The sequence below is a fragment of the Emydura macquarii genome, unplaced genomic scaffold, assembly GCF_026122565.2.
Source record: "Emydura macquarii macquarii isolate MOO-44397 ecotype Brisbane River unplaced genomic scaffold, CSIRO-AGI_Emac_v2 contig_3345, whole genome shotgun sequence".
NCBI classification, from domain to species: domain Eukaryota; kingdom Metazoa; phylum Chordata; order Testudines; family Chelidae; genus Emydura; species Emydura macquarii.
Window position 1 is genome coordinate 3,431,703 of NW_027133482.1, and position 19,234 is coordinate 3,450,936.

A 19,234-nucleotide genomic window follows, 5' to 3' on the forward strand; every position below is an offset into this window, starting at 1 on the left:
CGACACAGCGTTGCCCACACCGGCACTTTTGTCGATGAACCTTATGCGGGTCGGGGTGTGTGTGTTTTTTTCACACCCCAGCCAACAGAAGTGCTAGTGTAGACAAAGCCTTAATATCCAAATAAACAAACGCAGCTTGAACAAAGCCCCAGCCTAGCTCAGCCTCCCTGGAGCACAACCCCCCTTCCCAGGGCCATGCCCTGCTTCCCCACTGTGTCCCCTTTAACCTCTTGGGCAGAGCTCGTGACCCTTCAAGGGGCAGGGTGCAGATAAACACCTCTAGCGTTCCTTTGGGAATGCTACACCTGCCAAGCAAACGTGAAGACTGAGGTAAGCCCAGAAGTCAGTGTTGCATGTAGGCGGGGGGTGGAGGGGAGGCACGACACCACACAGGAACTAAGACTAAACTTCTTTAAGCGGCTGCCCATGCCCCCAACACACGCTGCCCCGGAAAGCATCGCCCTACAGACAAGAACCCTCTCAGCTCAGCTGGGGCTTCCTGGTGGCTGTGACGGGCCAACACAGAGCACAGGGCATCTGCAGCAAACCAGCAGGCTTTGGGCTGGGGGTGGGACTAGATGACCTCCTGAGGTCCCTTCCAACGCTCATCTTCTAGGATTCTGTGCTCTGGAGCTGACAAACAGAAACCCAAAGCAGCGGCTTGGATGTGCCGGAAGCTCCCTCGTCTGTGGGGAGAAGAGCCAGGCTGAATGCGGGTGCTAGCAAAAACCCTGCAGATTCAAATCCTGTCTCTCTATAGAACATGCATGAGGGGACGCTTGTACTGGTGCATTTCGTCCTACTCCAGGGCCTGTTTTCCCAAGGCCCCTCAGCTGAGATTGCAAATAAAGGGGCCAGTGGTTATGAGATGGGGGCAACCATGCAGTGTATCTGGGCTCAGACTCCCCAACTCCTTTTACACAGGTTTTGAACAGCCACCCACTGGTGCACCAGGCTGGATTCGAACCCGCGACTGGGAGGTGGAGGGCACATGACCTTTCTCAAACCGATGGGTCAACCCCAGGGTCCGTGCAGCACGAATTTCTGTGGGTAACTCTGCCTACGCTAGAACAACGCTACCCCTGCTCGGCGGCAGGGATGGAACGCGGGACCTTCAGCACCCAAACCGGTCGTTTGTCTGGCACCGAGTGAGCCCTGAGCCGTGGGGGTCTCTCTCCACTCTTCACTTGTTGCCCTTCGTAACTCTCAACCCGCAGCACCGGCTGGGATGCTCACGCTCTCACCTGTTCGTGCTTGGACACCCACCTCAGCACCAATAAAAGGCCGACGAGTCTGGGTTTCGCGGGAAGTAGGGTGAGATGATCATGGTCCTTGCTGGCCTTGGACTCCCTCACTTGCGGGTGGATCCTCTGTACCTTGAAGTCTTTAAATCCTGATTTGAGGGACTTCAGTAACTCAGCCTTAGGAGAGGGGTCTAGTACAGGAGCGGGTGGGTGAAGTTCTGTGGCCTGCATTGTGCAGGAGGTCAGACTAGATGATCATAATGGTCCCTTCTGACCTTATAGTCTATGAGAATAGCCCCTCCACCCCTCAGCCAGCCACACCAACGAAGGGGAAACAGAACAAAGGGCAGGGCCCAGATGATATCAGATTTCATGACCGTGCCTGCAAGTGGCTTTCCCTGACTTTCACCCAGCCTGGATGGATCCAGGCAGCCAGAGGTGATGTGACAGCAGCTCCAGCCAGATGTGAAAGGAGCCGACCCAGACAGACGCCACTCCGTAGGAACTGGGCCTGCTGCTCTGGTCACTGACACCAGTGTAAATCAGGAGTGACTGCACTGGGGTCAATGGATACACACCGGTGGAAGAGCAGGACAAGAAAGAGGAGAATCAAGGTCAAGAACGAGCCAGATCCTTTGATGATGTGACTCGGCATAGATCCACAGACACCAGAGGGAAGGGAACGAGCCAGAGACTCCAGGAAATCCACTGGGAACTTTGCTTTTGATTTAACATGAAAGGAGCTCAGAGACCAGCATGGTGGGCAGCTGCTAAGACAGACAGACAGACAGACAGGCTGATTCACAGCAGCTGAGGGTCTGGTTTGTTGTATTGCGCGAGGGGAGATCCAGTCCTTTTCTCGATCTTGTGCCCTCTTGGCTGGTGACAACATTGACGTGCCCAGACTGTGACGAGGGGCTGGGGCATGAATGCGTCCTGCGTCCACCCCAGCCAGGGGGGAAGATGCCACCCTGGGGAGTCCTTGCAAAGAAAATCAAACCCAGCGATTAGGAAAAGAAAAGGAAAGAGTCCTGGCCCCTGCTAGGATTCTTGTGACTGAAACATTCTCTCTCTCTTCTTGGTTACTTTGGAGAGCGTGGGTTTCTTTATTTGGTTTGGTTTCCAAAATCAAGTCTACCTTGCAAATACTTCCTGCCTAGGCCAGGATCCAAACTAAATGTGATGTGCAGCCGGGCTGCTGGCAGCAGGAAGGAAACGCCTGGAATCTCTTCTTCTGCTATTTTTCTGATCTGTGCATATGCAGAGTGTAGAAGAAATAAATATTCCAGATTCCCCAGTGAGAGGAGGCTTTCAGGCCAGAGGGAGCTGAGTGGCACAAGCTATGGGGGAAAAAGGACACTGCTAGCACCAGCGCAAATCCAAACCAACTCTGACCGGAGGAGATGCAGCGACGCAGCCTGACCAGCCTTGTTAACACTGGAGCGGAGTACAAACAAGGACACAGGGGAGTCACGTCATGTCAGGCAGACGCCGGCTGCTGGTAGAGTCCCCAGGATTTTCCTTGCGTAGCCCTGCCTTTGCTGACACGACCTCACCTGAGAACAGCAGAAGAGGGTTTCTGGCCTAACAGTCTCTCTCCCACCAGGGGCACAGCAAAGTACTTTTGAAAATCCCACCCCTGGCATCTCGAAACACCCTTTGGGGTACACGGGTGAGCTGGCATCATGGAGCTGCCGGCCACCGGTCCAACAGGGAGACCAGCCCAGGCTGCCGGACCGCGTCACTAACCACAAACTCCATCCTTTTCTGCCAGTCCCACCAAACGTGCCCAAAATGTCGAGTTATATCCTTAGTGTGGTCCCCACGCCTGCCTGCTCCGGCTGGGATCTTAGGCAGAGTGACGAGATGCCACATAGGAAAGACTATGGTGGCAGCATTTCCAAGGAGTGCCAGAAATCCCACAGGAAAAGCGTTTTCCTGGGAGCTTTCTAGTTTCTAGTCCAATATCCAGACCGAACAGTCTGGGATAACACTCAGAAACACTGGTGAAATGTCCTTACATCGATGCAATAAACGCCAGATACAGGGCAGATTCCTGCGTGTTTATCTGCAAGGACCCTCCAGATCTCCGGACAATCGTCCATCACTGTTTAGGACCTGAGGGTCTTGGAAAGTCTTGTGTTAGCTACGGGGTGGGAAAGAGAGAGAGGGTGGTGGGCCCGAGGGAGGGGCAGAGGGAGGGGTGGGTGTGGGCCATGGAAAAGAGAGAGATTAAATCCTATCTCGGGATGCACAATTCCCCAGCTGGCTCAGGGAGGTTCCTACGGGCAGGAAGCTCCCAGGGTTGGTACTTCCTCTGCAGGGTAGAAGAGCCAGGGCAGGGACCGACAGGAGAGTCACAATAATAGTGATTCAGCAGGAATTCTTCCAGAGGAAGGTGAAATCATCCCGTTAACACACACAAAGGCCAGGAGGGAGATGACAGTCCTGCGGCCGGCACGGGACCCCGCTCTGCAAAACACCCGCCTTGTTCCCACGGCCCAAACAGGGACCAGTTCGCTCTTTAGGAAAAACATTCCACTTGCTTAAAGGCAACTGGGGGGAGGGACCGCCTAGGACCAAAGTCCTGTGGCCTCTTCCACGTGACCCAGGGGCTTCAGAAAACACCTCCACTCCCCAGACCAGCAGCATGCACGTTGCCTTGGAATTCTCCGACGCGGAGACCTGCCTCAGGAACACCTTAGACCAGTGGCAGGGACACTGGCCGTGACTCACCTCTCTCTGGGTGTCCGTGAGCCGGGAGGGTCGAAAGAGACACCTTCTGCCCAGTGCTAAGCCCTGAGCCCAGCTCATTGGGGGAATAAGAGACGGAAAAGCCCCGGTCAGGCTGTTTAGCCCCTTCCTCCAGCAATGCAGGTTATTCATTCCAGCCTGGCTTCCCGTGTTTGAGTGGTCTAGTTTTAAGGTGATGGCCCTTGGGCAGGCTGTTTCCCAGCCTACCACTCCAGTGCTTTGTGATCCTCTGTTTGCCAGAAGCTGGGAATGGTCCAGAGGGAATAGGCCTGTTCTGTTCATCCCCTCGGAAGCACCTGGCACTGGCCACTGTCGGAAGACAGGACACTGGGCTAGATGGCCCATTGGTCTGACCCCATACAGCCGTTCTTATGTGATCCTTGGCTGGAACGTGCTCTCCCGGAGCGCTCAGATCCTGCAGTGAGGCTGCATGACACGTTAGAGATTGGAGCTTCCTTTGGTTAATTTCACCCCACGCAATGCCCCTGCTCACCACCTTTCCCCGCTCGGCGTGTACTGCAGCCACCCCCAAATCAGCAGGAGCAGAAAGGGAGCTGGCAAAGGAAAGCGCTCAGGCACCTCTCTCTATTTAGGTGCTCATCTGAGCTCCCTACTGCTTTTAGACTAGCTAGTGAAAAATCCCTGGGCTTGAGCTTTTGACCCCAGGCCGTCTCAGTGAGCAACTGCCTTACCATCCCCGTTCGCAGATAGGGAAATGCTGACGCAGGGGGCTTGGTTGGAATCACACGGGGTAAGTCCATGCAGCAAAAGCTGTGAGTGGGCTAGCCGACCCGAGAGAGCTTGACTCCAGATGGCACGGGGAGCAGCAGCAGCAAAGACGGAGCGGGCTAGTGAGCCGAGTACGTACCCCTCGGAGTCTGTGCTGGGCCTCAACGACCACTTTGAAACCTGACCTCAGCTGCTTTCACTGCTGCTGTACCCGTGCCAGCTGGATTCGAGCCAGGATTAGCATCCAGACTCCTTGACTCCAAGGCCTGTGGTCTCTAACCACTGGACCACAATTTTTCATGACCTCCCTCGCTCATCTGTCTCCCCCTCCCCCAGCTCTGTCTTCCCACCCCATCCCTAATGTTACGTCTTACTCTCCTTTTATTACAGCTTCCCTCACCCCATTTCATCTCTCGTGGGCCACTGCTGCTGTTGTTTGTCCCTTCCCCTCTTCCCAGGACAAGACACCACTGAGCATCAGCAAACCTCATGCTTCAGGGCACAGACTGATGGCCTTCAGGGTCAGGAAGGAATGCCTCCGTCAGTCCACCCCCTCCATGTAGAGCAACAAACTGTATTTGATAGGGAACAGCGTGCCCTCCATTGACGCAATAGGTACTAGCCGCTGCTGTAGGTGGGATCCTGGACTCACACAGGTGGATGGAGGGTCTGAACCAGGCTGGCAGTAAGAGGGATGGATGAACGGTCAGTACAGCAGGTAGTTGGATACCACGTAAGGGTTCAGGATGGAGGCAGAGAGACAAGACAACTCCTTGGACCAGTGATCAGATCCAGTGCACTAGAAGGTAGCAGGCTGGAACAGCCAGTCCAATTCGTGCACCAGAAGATGGGCTATGGAACTAGATGGTCCAATTCGATGCAGCAGTTCTGTTACCCCAGAACGTGACAATACTGCAGTCAGCCATTTTATATGTTCACCCACTGCCAGCTGAAAACCAAATATCACACAGCGAGGAATAATCTTAGGCCTTTGTGAAGCAAGGGCAGACAGCTGCATACTTGCAGTTTGCTAATCAGAATGGGAGGATGGGACGGAAAGTTATGGAGGGGCGTGAATAGCGATCTTGGTTTTAAGTGCCCCTGATATATTGTTACGACTAGAGATATTAGAAATGTTTTGAGATAATGAGTAGTTTTGCTGAAATTAAGAGAATTGGTGACTCACTAGGAGTCACCATAGGTTATGTGCTTTGTTTAAAGTTACCTATAAAAGATTTGGTGAAAGAATATGCTTTGGAGCAGTCCGAGGGAGCTTTTCTTCGGGCAAGCAGCTGACATCTAAACTCCCCATCAGCTGGATGGAAAGCGGGCCCTGGAAGCCCCGCTGGTGATCACTCGAAACCATCTCAGGCTGTGGGTAACTATATCTGGGATGTCCGAAACCTATTGCACATGTGTGTGTGTGCTTAAAATCTAATAAATAGTAGTTTTAGACAAGAGCACTTGTTTGTATCAATTATTTATCAGACAGAAGTGCTGTATTCCCATTGATTTATTCCTGACACTGTCTGGAATGAAACAGTTAAGTTAGCACTTCTTTGGGTTCTGAGAAACCCCAGGTAACAGTTCTTATTGCTTCTCTGTCATCATCTCTGCTCCCTTTGCCACTCTGTTTCTCTCACTCCCTTCCTGCTCACCAGACCTTGTTCCCCCACCATCCCTCTTTCTGGGCTTTTCTTTCCTCTGGTGTCTAGCCCCAGGCCCCTCTCCCTGGGTGGCTTTGACTGATAATCTAACAGGAGCTTTGCCCTTCTGTTTATGCATTTAGGAGGGAAGCTGAAAATCCTCTCTCTGGCCTGAGCTTTCTCTGGTTTCATTTCCACCCCGGGCACAGCTCATCTGCAAACAAATCCCTGTCCCAGACGGGGCCCTGACAACACAGACCCTCCTACCCTCCAGTGAGAGCACCAGGTACTTGGCAGCCTCTGGCTGCTGAAACCCAAACAGTCTGGCTGACTATCCCCTGCCGAGCTCCATGTTGCAGAGTCAAAAGAGATCAGCTTTTATCAGCATGCTACGTGGCAGGATCCCTCTGCACCACTTGCCCAGCCGGGACAGAAAAGCGACCTCAGGCAAGGCACTGGGTCAGAGAGTGAAGGGGGAACAGAGTCACTGGGAGGCGCTCAGGGCTAGGCATTTCCACAGAGTGGAGGGGGACGCCAGCTCTGCACAGGAAGAAGGATGGGTGTGTGGTTAAGGCACTGAATGGGACTCAGGGGATCTCGGTTCAAGTTCCTGTTCCCCCAAAGAGCACATCCCTGTGCCCCCTTGGCAAGTCACGTACCGTCTCTGTGCCTCAGTTCCCGCAGCTATGCAAAAGGGCTAACAGCTCTGCCCTCCACTGCGGGGGCGTTGGGAGTCTAACTTCACGGGTACGAGCAGGGCTTGCAGACACTACAACACTAGGCACACCACAGAGATCAAGGGTTTAACTCAGGGGTGCTCAAACTGGGGATCGCAACCCCTCAGAGGGTCACAAAGTTATTATGGGGGGGGGGGGGGGGATTGCAAGATGTCAGCCCCTGCGTATGCCAGGGGTCCGGCTGTCAGCCATGCGTGGCCCTTCAGAGCTGGGTGTCCGGAAAGCAGCGGCAGCTGGCCAGGTGCCCATCTCTGAAGGCAGTGCCACCCCCAGCAGCAGCACAGAAGTAAGGGTGGCATGGCATGGCATGGGGGGGTTGTCACTTTTGCCGGGGAGGGAGGTTGTCATTTTTGCAGGGGGCGAGGGGGTTCGTCACAGTCTGAAATATCTTCAAAGGTGGGGTCCGAGCCAAAAAAGGTTGAGAACCCCTAATTTAACTGTTTCGCAGCTTCTTTGAATTTCAAAATGGCACACAAAGGGAAATCAATCAAAACAGAAGACTTCTGCAAGACCCTACAATAACAAGCCATGATGTTCAACCCTGTCCTTGTGAGCTACCCTAGAAAAACAAAACAAAACAGTGTGGACAGATGAACAACCCTACATAAGAACGGCCATATTGGGTCAGACCAATAATCCACATAGCCCAGTATCCGGTCTTCCAACAGTGGTCAACGCCATGTACTTCAAAGGAAATGAATAGAACAGGTAATCATCAAGTGATCCATCCTGTCGCCCATTCCCAGCTTCTGGCAAACAGCAATCACTGCCTGCCCTGGCTAATAGCCATGAATGTACCTATCCTCCATGAAAGTATCTAGATCTTTTTGGAACCCAATTGTAGTCTTGGCCTTCACAACATCCTCTGGCAAGGAGCTTCACAGGTTGACCGTGTGTTGTGTGAAGTAATATTTCCTTTTGTTCATTTTCAACCTGCTGCCTAGTAATTTAAATTGGTGATCCCTAGCTCTTGTGTTATGAGGAGTAAATAACACTTTCTTATTTATTTTCTCCTCACCAATCATGATTTTATAGATCTCTATCATATCCCCCCTTAGTTATGTCTTTTCCAAGCTGAAAAGTCCCAATCTTATTAATCTCTCCTCATATGGAAGCTTTTCCATACACCTAATCATTTTAGTTGCCCTTTTCTGTACTTTTTCCAATTCCAAAGTATCTTTCTTGAGATGGGGAGACCAGATCTGCACGCAGTATTCAAGATGTGGGCGTATAATGGATTTATAAAGAGGCAATACGATATTTTCTGTCTTGTTATCTATCCCTTTCCTAATGATTCCTTATATTCTGTTAGCTTTTTTGACTGCCACTACGCATTGAGTGGATGTTTTCAGAGAACTATCCACAATGACTCCAAGATCCCTTTCTTGAATGGTAACAATTAATTTAGACCCTATCATTTTATATGTATAGTTGGGATTATGTTTTCCAATATGTATTATTTTGCATTTATCAACACTGAATTTCATCTGCCATTTTGTTGCCCAGTCATCCAGTTTTGTGAGATCCCTTTGTAATTCTTCGCAGTCTGCTTTGGACTTAACTATCTTGAATAATATTCTATCATCTGCAAATGTTATCACCTCACTGTTTACCCTTTTCTCCAGATCATTTATGAATATGTTGAACAGTACTGGTCCTAGTACAGACCCCTGGGGAAAACCACTGCTTACCTCCCTTCACTGTGAAAACTGACCATTTATTCCTACCCTTTGTTTCCGATCTTTTAATCAAATTATTGATCCAGGAAAAGATCTTCCCTCTTATCCCATGACCCCTTACTTTTTTTAAGAGCCTTTGGTGAGGGACCTTGCCAAAGGCTTTCAGAAAATCTAAGTATACTATATCCACTGGATAACACTTGTCCACATACTTGTTGACCCCCTCAAAGAATTCTAGTAGATTGGTGAGGCATGATTTTCCTTTACAAAAACCATGTTGACTCTTCCCCAACAAATCATGTTCATCTGTGTCTGATAATTCTGTTCTTTACTATAGTTTTAACCAATTTGCCTGGTACTGAACCTAGGCTTACCGGCCTGTCATTGCTAGGATCACCTCTGGAGCCTTTTTTAAGAATTGGCGTCACATTAGCTATTCTCCAGTCATCTGGTACAGAAGCTGATTGAAATGATGGGTTACATAACACAGTTAGTAGTTCTGCAATTTTACGTTTCAGTTCCTTCAGAACTCTTGGGTAAATACCATCTGATTCTGGTGATTTATTATGGTTTAATTTATCAATTTGTTCCAAAACCTCCTCTAATGACACCTCAATCTGGGACAGTTCCTCTGATTTGTCACCTAAAAAGAATGGCTCCGGTTTGGGAATCTCTCTCACACCCTCAGCCGTGAAGACCGATGCAAAGAACCGAACCCTGCATCAACAGCAGAGGGCACTGAGCCCAGCCCCCACGAACACCCTTAGAGCAACCAACAGGCCAGGCCTCACATGCCCCTGACACAGTCAAAGCATCCTGTGTCTTAGGAACTGCTGCCTGCTGGCTCCATTTTGCTGTGATTCACTGAGAAACCATTTCACTTGCCCCACACCATGCAAGAGTCGCCCGCTGTTTATAGGGCGAGCGAGGCTTGCCTGAGCACAGGCAGCCATCTGAGCGGGCAGCCCGGGGAGGTGGCGTAGAGGAACACCCGGTCCCACTGTGCTTTTGCCCTGCAGCTTGTGTCGTCATTCGCACCCAGCGCTGAGGGAGCGGGACACGCCACCGAATCCCACCGTGCCACACTGGCTTTCCGCCGTGTAAATGATGGCACCGGGGGGAAGGGAGGGAGGTGCAGCAGTCTCGACTCGCAGCAGGGAGGGAGCGCGCCAGGCGAGAGATAAGTTTGAGGCTGGCAGGAGGATGAGGGGAAGGAGGGAGCTGACGGGCAGGTGGGCCTGGGAGTGGCCGGTTGAGGGTGCTGGAGGCTGAGCAGCGACATGAGGGCGTGACAATCCATGAGACACGGGCAGGCTTGGGGCATCGCCGAGAACGTTCTCTGAAGCTCAGCCCCACCATCGGAGTCACTCAGCTCGGGCCCCCCCCCCGTTCCTCGCACGGCCGCGTGGTCTGTGCAGAATCCGCCACGCGGCACGTCCCAGGCACATGCTGCACACAGCCAGGACCAATCCCGCAGCTGGAGTCCCGGCAGGGCCCCCACAGATACTTACTGGTTCCTTCTCAGCGCCAGGACGAGTTCCCGGCCTTCAGCAGTCACGGCCACATCCCCCCTGGCGGGCGCTGGCACCTGTGGGAGGAGAGCAAGGGAGGGATCGGGTCACGAGAGCCAGCCGGGGGAGACAAGGCAAATCACTCTGCCTCTGCCACCAGCTCTCCCAGGGCAGGAGAACTGCAAGGTGGGGAATCTGCCCCACCCCCCCGTGTAACAAACCCTCCTGCTGCATCCAATGAACAGCTCAGCCATGTACCAGGACCCGCCCCCACCCGCTGCCTGAACACAGGCCCCGCCCACCCGAGCAAACGGAGCTCTCCCGTCACCAGAACGCTGGCACCGGGGCAGGTCCCGCGTCCTCTTGGTGGGAGCCCCCAGAGAGCGATGGGATGGCATACGCTGCCCTCTAACGGGGGCTGCCCCCGGGTGGGCAGCACGCCAGGGCCTCCAGAGAGCAGGGGAAAGGCTGGGACACCCACCAGTTCGGTGACACTGCGTCTCACCCCAGCCCCGAGCCCAGAAGCTGAACACACCCTTAACGCAGTCAGTGCTGCCAGGACCTGGGCTCTGGCTCCCCTGAAATCCCTGCTCGGATCCTCACTGCTTCCCACCCGGACACCAGAAACCCCTCTCCCTCCAGCCCCCGCGCTCTCAGACCCTGATCTCCCCACTGCACCTGCCTCTCACCGTCACCGGGCTCCTCTCCAGCCCTGCATCCCTCAAGCATCCCTATGGATTCGTTTTGCCCACCTGCCCTCTGATCTCACACCTGCCTCCCCCCCACTGGCCCTGCACCTCCCGTCCCGCCTGCCCTCCGGCTCGTGGTGCCCGACAGCGGCCCGTCTCGCTGCACTGCAGGGCCGGGGCAGCTGGCTCCATGCAGCAGTTAGCACGCGGCCGACTGGTGAGCCGGAGGTTCGCGCCCTGGCGGTGCCGCGCACTAGCTGACGGGCTGGTGAAGCGCCTCCAGCGCCGGTGCAAGGCGCTGCACAGAAAGTCCTGGCGAGCGACACGGAGCAAGCGCAGCCCGAGCCGCCCTTGCCCTGCTCAGCCCTGGCCTGGAGGAAGCATTTCTCTGGGTGAAGGGGGGCTTCCGGCTCCTGAGCCTCTGCGGAAGCGGAAACCTGCCCCCTCGTTTCACAGAAGCCCCTTAACAGCTGTCCCGTGGGAACAACTTCCCAGGCATGAGCCACACTCTAGCCTTATTCTATAAAGGAAGGTCCAATTCATTGCATTATCTGTCCTGAGGCCCCCTCCCACTGATACCTAAGCGCTGCGTGAACACAGTCCAATAAATCCGCCCTATGGGCTTTAGCTGGGAGCTCTTAACTACCCCCAGCCAGTCGGACGCCCCTCCAGGGCTGGTGTTCAAAGGGAACTCCGGGGGACTTCTCTGGCTCTGAACTCAAGAGCATCCCTGGGAAAACATGGACCTTGCACGCCAGTGAGAAACGGGAGATGAAGAACATCTGACAGGCGGCTGGCTGACAACTCCCTGCAGAGACATGCGTGTGAGAGAAGCTGAACTGGAAAGACCCCAGGGAATATAGAGTTTGATCAGACAGGGGCACGAGATGGGATCCTTGCCCGGGATCTGAAAAGCAGCATCTCTTCCCCACGGACCAAAATCGTTCCTATGATTTGATCTGCAGTATCATCAACCAAGATCCCAGCTCAGCGGTGCTAGGAAGAGACAAAGAATAATTGAACAGACCAGGATTATTATCCTCACTGTGCAGATGGGGAACCTCAGGCACAAAGATAGTAGGCGACCTGTCCAAGGTCGCACAGGGAGACTGTTGCAGAGCAGGGAATTGACCCCGGTCTCTGAAAAGTTCCAGTCTAGCTCCCTAACCACTGGGCCATCCTTCCTCTCCAAAACTGAATTCCAGCCTTGATTAAAAGGTCCGGTCTCCAGTACCTAAGACCCCCATCCCGGGGTGGAACAGCAAGATGTCATGGCTATAACCCAGACCACCAACACCTTGGGTCCGGTCCCATTCAACGCACACTGGCTGGCAATTGTTAGCCCGCAGGATAAGAACCCAGGTCACTGTGGCTATTTTTACAATCAAAAGAGGAATCCAAGTGGTAAGCGCACGCTGGGGCTCTCTGCAGCCAGCATCCAAGGAGCTGGCTCCGCTTCCTGGGCCCTGTTACAGCTGGAGAGCAGAGAGGACAACAGTCCGTCACCGCCCCCAAGAGTTCTTCCTCTCGACCCTTAGCTTGATTTTATTATCGATATTGTCCAAGCCCCGCCACTTCCTTCCTGCCCCACACCCTTCTCCTCCCCACCAGCTCAGCCTCCCACAGCTTGAGTCCTGGCGCTTCCCAGGAAACCTGTGCCCCGCTCCGGGCGGCTTGACTCTGCATTGCCCAGCCACTGACACCGGTGCAAAGTGAGTGTGAAACAGCCCCCAGCGCTTTGCACAGGAGTAAAGGGCTGCATGGCACAAGGGAGAATTGGGCCCTTGGTCTTCACTTCCTCCCCTTCCTCAGCTCCCTGACAGCTACCTCCAGCTGGTTTGTCAGCTGTCGGCAGGACAGGGCCCAACGTCCCTGTCTCCTTGGGCTGGGATCTGCGTCCTACAGCTGGGTGACTGCATGGTTTGTCATGCCAGGGGTGGGGAATAAATAGAAATCTCAGCCTCCAGGCGCCGGATAACACATAGCAGTTAAAAATACCGTGCGCGAGGGGAGGAAGTCATTGACTCAGCTTCCCCAGGACGCTGCAGGCTGTTGTGCTGGGCCTGCAGTCCCGGGCCTTGCCCACACGAGAGACTTGGCACCAGGGTGTCTAAACGGCCGCAGATTCCATCAGAGCAAGCCCGGCTTCACCCGCGCGTGGCCCAGCTCCACAAGGGCTCTGCACCAGTGCACAAATCCCTGACTTAACAGCAGCTCTGCCCTTTGCAAGCCGGCTTCTGGGTGCATCTAGGAGCAGCCTCCACCCCCTCCCGGTACTCTGGGCTGGGGCCGCTGGCTACAAACAAAACTCTCCCTTTCAAACCAGGTTCTGTTAGCCCTTGTGCCCAGCTCCCTGGTGACGCTGGCTTGTTTCCAGGACCCCACCCAGTGGGATCAATACATTAGCATAGGGCCTTTGACTCCACCCGGGGCAGCTGCTGGGATTTCAAGTGGCCTACGGTCGTTATACAGCTCCCGCCTTGCTCAAACCAGCCGTTTTTGCCTACCTACATTATACACAGAGGCCCCATGAACACGTTGCTGCAGGAAAGAGGCCTGGACAATGAGAGTCAGCTAATCAGCTGTGAAAAGGAGCCAAAAGCAGAGCCTCCGACACTGCAGCAGGGCTGTTACTAAGAACTTGCACTCGCCCGGGGTGTCTCTGCACTGGGCATTTGTCTGATGACTGGCCAGCGCTCTGCCAAGTGGAGTTGATCACAGACCAGATCAGAGAGAAATACCAACGCAGACTCCATCTGCAAGTTCTGAAGGGACTCCAAAACCCCCAGCACCTCTAGGTGACATTCAGCCCGGGCCTGGGACTTGACATCTGCATTTCGGGATTGTCCTACCCAATTGGGGACGGTAGTCACCCTCCAGGCAGCAAGTGAATTCTGGGATACAACGGGCAGGACTGTGGGAGTCTGACCCCACTTCTCCCACAATTCCTTAGGGCTCTGGGAAGCATCCTACAATCTGCACCCAGAACTGCCCAGAATGCGAGAAGCCCGGAAGCAGCGCAAGGCGCCGTGGGATCCTCCCCACCATGCAGCCCGGGGCTGGGCAGAGCCGTGGCTCCGAATACAACGTGGGTCACACCAAGACGAGCGCCACAGCATGAGTGCACACAGTCGGCGTGGTTACATCAGCGAGAGCCGCGCTGTGTATACATGAGGCCCCGGAGGTTCAATCCCCATCTCTGGGCGTGTCTCTGTTTATGTCTCTTCCCCTGTTACTGACTCTGTTTATGTCTCTCTTGCAATCAGCCTCTCCTCTCCTCCCCGTAGACAACGGTTTAGCATTTCCCTTCAGTAAACAAGGCCCTCGCAAGCCAAACAACACACTTAGTTGGGTTCCAGCGTCCCAGCACAACCGCTGTTATTCCAGAGCCGTGTGGTTATCGGCAGAGCCACGGGAGAGCCCCGGGCGAGCCGCCAGCCCCCCTGAGCCCTTCCAGAGCCCGTTGCGAGCGCTGGCTGCTTTGCAGGTCTTTAGATATGTGGGTTCAGAGGGCAGGCAGGCCCATCCTGATCATCTGGTGCGACCGCCCAGACAAGCCTGGCCTGAGGAAGGGACCAGGCGATTCCAGCCCGGAGGGCTAGTTCACAGCCGGCTGCTTCATGGGAAGGAGTTCTGGAGCTGGCAAATGCAACAAAGGAGGAGAGAGGCTTTGTTCCCTTCAGCTGGAGAACATTTGCAGTAAAGCCCCAGGTGCCAGCAGGGCGATGGGGGCTTTAGATCTCCATCAGTTTCCATTCCCGTAGAACGGCCCCTGCTCAGAGCTGGCTGGCGGGCCGGACTGCATGTGCTGGGACTGGAGTACCTCGGTCCGTCCCCTTGGGGACTCTCATGGAAACTAACTGGGTATCAGGAGGCTCACGCAGAGAGGCTGACTCAGACAAACAAAGGCGGCTCTCCCATGACACTGTGTATCCCTCCGAGAATCACCCCATTGGTGCGGGGCCGTTCCCAACCCCGCTTCACTCGTAACAGGTCCAGCCTCACGCTCGAGATGCCGGCAACAACCCCAGACGGACCCTGGTACAACTGCCTGAACAAGGAAGAATCAGACGGCGGCGCGAAATCCCCTGCAGACGAAGGGCTCTGCCTTCCAATCCCCTCCAGTAACGATCGCCGCGGTTAAAACTCAGGGGCAAGAGACGTGACCGGAACTGCTGCGTCCTCACCCCACATCAAACTCCCACCCACACCCAGCGTTACCCTCCTGCCCCTTTAATCAACCAGCACTTCTCGATCACAGGGAGCCCCAGCTCCCGGGATAAAGCAGACCCCAGCCTGGCCCTCAGGGAAGCCCGATCTATCAAATCCCAGCACATTGCTCTGGGCGTGTGCAGCCCTGCTCACCCCAGGCAGCTCTACGACAAGACCCTCCGTGGTGACGGCGACCAGGCCTTAGCGAACAGGCTTCATTATGAGGAGTCTCCAGCCAAGGATGCAATTGTGTTCCTTTGTCTGCAGCGTCGGTGCCGCCTGTGCCAGGCTGGTTCTTGGCTGGGCAGAGACAGGGCTGTCCCTCGCGGAGGGCACAAAACTGCACTGAGCAGCCCAATCCAGGGACAAAAAACAAAGGAAAGCTGGTCTGGGGGCTGGGGCACTGGGATTCAATTCCCCGTTCTGCCACAGATGTCCCATATGGCCCTAAGTCCGCTGAGAGTTTTACCCTCCGTATGCCTCTCGAGAGAAACGTTGGGTCCTGGTGCATCACGTTTGCTAGGGCCCCACCCCTCCCATTTCACCCCAGTTACAGACATTTGGGGGAGCCTTGAGCTCGGGACCTGGTACAACTGTCCCCTCTTTCCTCTCATCAGGCCTGGTCTAAGTGATTTAGGAGCCTGAACCTCACTGAAAGTCACAGAAGAGCTGTGTGCGGCTGGAAAGCTGGTCTCGCTCAGCACCAGAAGCTGCTCCAATGAAAGATTCCCTCCCCTACCTCGTCTTGCGGAAAGGGGCTGCCAAGGGGGGATCTGAAAGGCACACGCCAGGGGCCTGCCTCCAGTGGAAAGCCAGTGGCAGCCCCTAAAACACCTCTCCCCCCCAGGGCCTAAATTACTTATGAAAACGCGACATCAGGCCCGGCTCCTCACAGGTGTTTAGGCTCCGAACTTGCACAGAACTGGGGAGACTTTGAGGGCCTGGGGTATAGCGCCAAGGTCACAGACGCACTTCCAAACCGGCCCCTCTAGCTTCTCCCCGCCTCGGTCCCCCTCCACCCAGTGGGGATCGCTGCTTGCTGGCCTCTGTACACACCCGTGACAGACTCACTGCCGCATGGTGGCAGAAAGGGGCAGGGGCCATGGGGGGAGAGGGGGTGTTGAAACTTCCAGGCAGGATGTCGTGCCAACCCCCTCTCCCCCCCCCAAGAGCTTCCCAGCTCCAAAAAAGGAGACCAGAGCAGACAATAAAAAAACCCACCACTTCCCTGGGCGCCCCTTAGTCATTCCCGAAACACGGCCGCCCAGCTCCCCACGCCAGACGGGAGGAGGGGGGGAAGAGGGGGAAGCAGAGGCAGAGGGTCTCTCTCTCACCCTTGGCGATGCTGGGAATGGGCTGTATTTTTAGAACATGATCTTACACAAACAGCGCTGCCTTGGCCAAACATGGCCTGTGCATTTTTCCGTTAAATTCCCTTCTACACCCCATCTGGGTCCCCTTTCTCCCAGACTCCCTCCCACCCAAATCTCTCCCCTGCCCCTCCACCCTCTTGAACTCTTCCCCGGTGGTGTTTGGCTCCTTTAAATTCCCCAGCAATTACACTGCTCCTTTGCATAAGTGCATTGTTGGCAGGATGCGCTTGTCAGGCTGACTTCTTAAAGGGCCATGCACGCTGGCAAGGAAGCCCTCCGTTCCCCTCCCCGCCCCCCCCCAGACTCAAAGCCCTTGGCAGAGAAGGTGGATAAGGCCTGGAACCATCACCTGCGTACTGGTGCTGCCAGACTCCCAGTGTGAGCCTAGGGAAGGGACCTCCCCTCTCTGGGCCTCAGTTTCCTTTTCTGCGAGTTGGGGCTGATAAGCTTGGAGGTGCTGGGAGGATGAGGCCGAAGGTCACTCGCAAAGGAAGGTGAGAGTCTGGCGCTCAGCCTGCTGAGCATGTCTATTCACGTGGGGCTGGAGTCTGCCCCCGTGAAATCAACAGAAGAGCTCCGTTCGCTCCCAGCGGTGCCGGACGGGGCCCTGGCACATCGCAGCCGGCCCGTCCCGACGGCCCTGAGTGGAGTTTCTCCCAAATCCTCACTGAACAGGGACGTGGAAAGAACGGGGGGGAGGGCAGCAAGGAGGCTGGACCCCTGCAACATTGGGGCAGCCCCTTTATAGCCAGCTGCCCCTGCGCCTCTGGTGGGGGTCAGGGGAGGATCGCGACATGCCCTGCCAGCCAGCCTCGGGGAAGCCAGATGGACTCTTCACGCAGGTCCCTGGGGCAGACTGAGCTTCCAGCCAAGCAGGTGTCGACTCCCTCCCCCCACCCACATTTTTAGGTCAGCCGGGAGCTGGGTTATGTATCACAGCGAGATGACGGGGAAGCGACCGGGACAGGACGGAGTTTACCCAGAGGAGGCAACGGGCTCCATCCACCTGTTGCGGGGGCAGTGGGGCCGGCTGGCGAGGGCGCATGGGTGGCCAGCATCGCCTAGCAAGAGGGGAGGAAGGGGCGGGCTCTGCCGGCAGCCCCACAACCCAGCTGCTGGGTGTGATCAGTCAGACGCAGGAAGCTGTGGTCCAGGAGCCTGCAGCTCAGCTCCTGCACCTGGCACAGGCAGGGGCAGCGAAGATGGCTTTCAGCCCCACGGCTCCCCTGCCCAGCCCCCCGTAATTTACGCTCCACTCCCCCTGGAGACAGAGAAATAGCCCAAGTGTCCTGCCGACCAGCCACCCCACCTCCCCCTGCACACCCTCTGACACTGCAGGCGCGGTTGGGGTAGAGCCGGGGGACGGACGGCTGTACACGGGGTACTGCCTGGGGTCTCATTTCCACCCCCTTCACGGTGCCAGAGTGGAACAGAGAATCAGCCCACAGACTTTATGGCCAGAAGCCACCACTGTGGCCACCTAGCCTGACCTCCTGCCTGGCACAGGCCAGAGACCCTCCCCCAGCGACCCCTGCAGCGGGCGGAACCGGTCTGGCCTGCTGGGTTACCTAGTTCTGGGCCAAGGGAGCTCGTGCATACGGGAATGAGCTGGGCTCCTGGCCTGGCCATGAGGATTGACAGCCCTTCTCTCGGCTAGCGTCAGGTGACTGCTCTGCATGGCAGCAAAGCTGTTCGCCTCCAGCATACCCGGCAGCAGCAAGTCTCCCCCCTCGTCAGCTGCCTTCCGCTGCAAGGCAGTTCACAGCCATCCACCTTCCCACCGCTGCCGCTGCTAGAAGCAAAGCGGGGAATCCTCTCCCCCCAGAGGCCTGCGGGGAGGGTGGGAAAGGTGTGCTGTCGGGGGGGCCTTCTCCGCACAAGGCTCCAGCTCCAAAAGCCGTCAGCAGTGGAGAAGTTAAGAGCAGCTGGGGAAGGAGCCGCAGTGGCTGGCCCGGCTCTGGCAGGTAGAACTGAAGAGCTGTTTTCTTTTGACCATCTGCTGATCAGAAAAACCGCAGAGCTGTTGACAGAGGAGCCAAGGCCAAAGCTTTTGGTATTCCTTTGCGGGAAAACGGGCTTCGTTTGCCCACAGCCCTCGGCCTCGCCCACACAGCCACCTCCGCCAGCGCTGCACGTCTCACCAACCCAAACCCCCGAGCGACTTTTCACCCTGTTCAAAGGTACCAGCTCGGGCAACACCAACACGCCTCTGAAATCAGCAGCTGCTGGTGCCTTAACCTCGATACCGAGGCTGCCGCGGAAGTTACTGAGAAATCAACACCCTTCTGCCTGCATGGACGGCGGTACTCGTGTTGACGGGTGGTTCCAGCTCCTGGCCTGGGAATCAGCCAGGGAACAGGGACGTCAAGGCAAGCTCCATGGGGAAAACCTGGTTGGTTTCACGCGCCAAGTCTCAGCTGGAACGTTACTTGGATGAGGGGGATCGTTGTTTGGCCCCACATGAGATGGATCCACCCCTCACCGAGAAAGGATGGTCCAGTGATTTGGACGCTAGCCCGAAAGACCCATGTTCAATTCTCTGCTCCACCACCGGCCCAAGGTCCTGGAGGCAGCAGGTCATTTAGGCCCAGATCCTCATTGAGGTGTTTCATTGATTTCAATGGACATTAGGAGCCTAAACACCTTTGAGGATCTGGGCC

General features: G+C 55.5%; 1 protein-coding gene across 1 annotated transcript in view; it reads right to left on the reverse strand.

Annotated features, from left to right (window-relative positions):
* Nucleotides 1-19,234, reverse strand: part of ADAM33 (ADAM metallopeptidase domain 33) — a 71,245-nt gene that overhangs the window by 37,743 nt on the left and 14,268 nt on the right. The window contains exon 3 of the mRNA XM_067533662.1: nucleotides 10,301-10,377. Coding sequence (XP_067389763.1) covers nucleotides 10,301-10,377 — 77 coding nt within the window. The remainder of the gene's footprint in view (nucleotides 1-10,300; nucleotides 10,378-19,234) is intronic.